Source organism: Telopea speciosissima, unplaced genomic scaffold (genome assembly GCF_018873765.1).
Source record: "Telopea speciosissima isolate NSW1024214 ecotype Mountain lineage unplaced genomic scaffold, Tspe_v1 Tspe_v1.0604, whole genome shotgun sequence".
Classification (NCBI taxonomy): domain Eukaryota; kingdom Viridiplantae; phylum Streptophyta; class Magnoliopsida; order Proteales; family Proteaceae; genus Telopea; species Telopea speciosissima.
The window spans coordinates 2,416-3,670 of NW_025317940.1; the positions used below are offsets into that span (position 1 = coordinate 2,416).

Below are 1,255 nucleotides of genomic sequence, written 5' to 3' on the forward strand. Positions count from 1 at the left end.
CCCAATGACGACTAGAAATAACAGAAAGAGAACAATATGGGAAACAAAGGATGAGGAATGAAACCACCTGGGGTGTGGGTGTACGGCAACGAGTGAAATCACTGGAGATAACAACACAATGAGACTTTAACTCTGCTACGGGAGATGGCTCTACAAAATAAATCATAAAACACCAAACAAAGTAAAAAGGAAAACAACAAATGCTGTAAATAAAGAAAACGTGGGCTGCCTCCCAAGAGCACTAAGTTTTACGTCTTCAGCCAGACGACAGTAAAGCTCAGGGTAGTCCATCAGAAGCATAATCATAGTCTACATTCACTAGGTCTAAAGACTCAATTAATTGGCCATCAGCATAGGGTTTCAGTCTTTGACCGTTAACCTTGAAGGTTTTCCCGTTCTGTCGATTCCTGATCTCAATAGCACCATAAGGTGTGACAGATACAACCACAAAAGGCCCATCCCACTGAGATCTCAATTTCCCGGGGAATAAACGTAATTTAGAATTAAAGAGCCAGACACGCTGATTAGGCGCAAAGGACTTCCGAACTATGTGTTTATCATGAAACGCCTTAGTTCGATCCTTAGAGATGCGTGAGCTCTCATAGGCATCATTGCGCAACTCCTCCAATCCAGATAGTTGGAGACGGCGAGTGGAACCAGCCTGAGTCATATCAAAATTAAATGTCTTTATGGCCTAATATGCTCGATGTTCCAACTCAACTGGAAGATGACAGGCCTTACCGAAAACTAATCGGTATGGAGACATACCTATAGGAGTTTTATATGTAGCTCGGTAAGCCCACAAAGCATCAGTCAACCGAGTAGACCAGTCCTTACGGTCCGATCTAACTGTCTTCTCCAATATCCGTTTTATCTCTCGGTTCGATATCTCCACCTGACCAGATGCCTGGGGATGATAAGGGGTGGCCACTTTGTGGTTAATAGAGTACTTCAGTAAAGCCCCTACCCTCCAATGTCAAAAATGAGAGCCCCCATCACTAATGATGGCCCTGGGAAATCCAAAACGGCTAAAAATGTACTCCTGAATGAAAGAGATAACCACCTTGTGGTCATTGGTTTTCATAGCCTTGGCTTCTACCCATTTCGAAACATAGTCAACTACCACAAGAAGATACTCATTACCAAATGAGGCAGGAAAAGGGCCCATAAAATCGATACCCCAAACATAAAAAATCTCAACCACTATGATAGGGCGTAGGGGCATCTCATCACGTCGAAATAGATTGCCAACTTG

At 43.3% G+C, this 1,255-nt stretch overlaps 1 protein-coding gene across 1 annotated transcript; it reads right to left on the reverse strand.

Annotated features, from left to right (window-relative positions):
- Positions 1-277: 277 nt before the first annotated feature.
- LOC122648220 lies at positions 278-670 on the reverse strand. The gene has a single exon (XM_043841469.1). The coding sequence runs from the start codon at positions 668-670 to the stop codon at positions 278-280; it is 393 nt and encodes a 130-aa protein (XP_043697404.1).
- Positions 671-1,255: the final 585 nt, after the last annotated feature.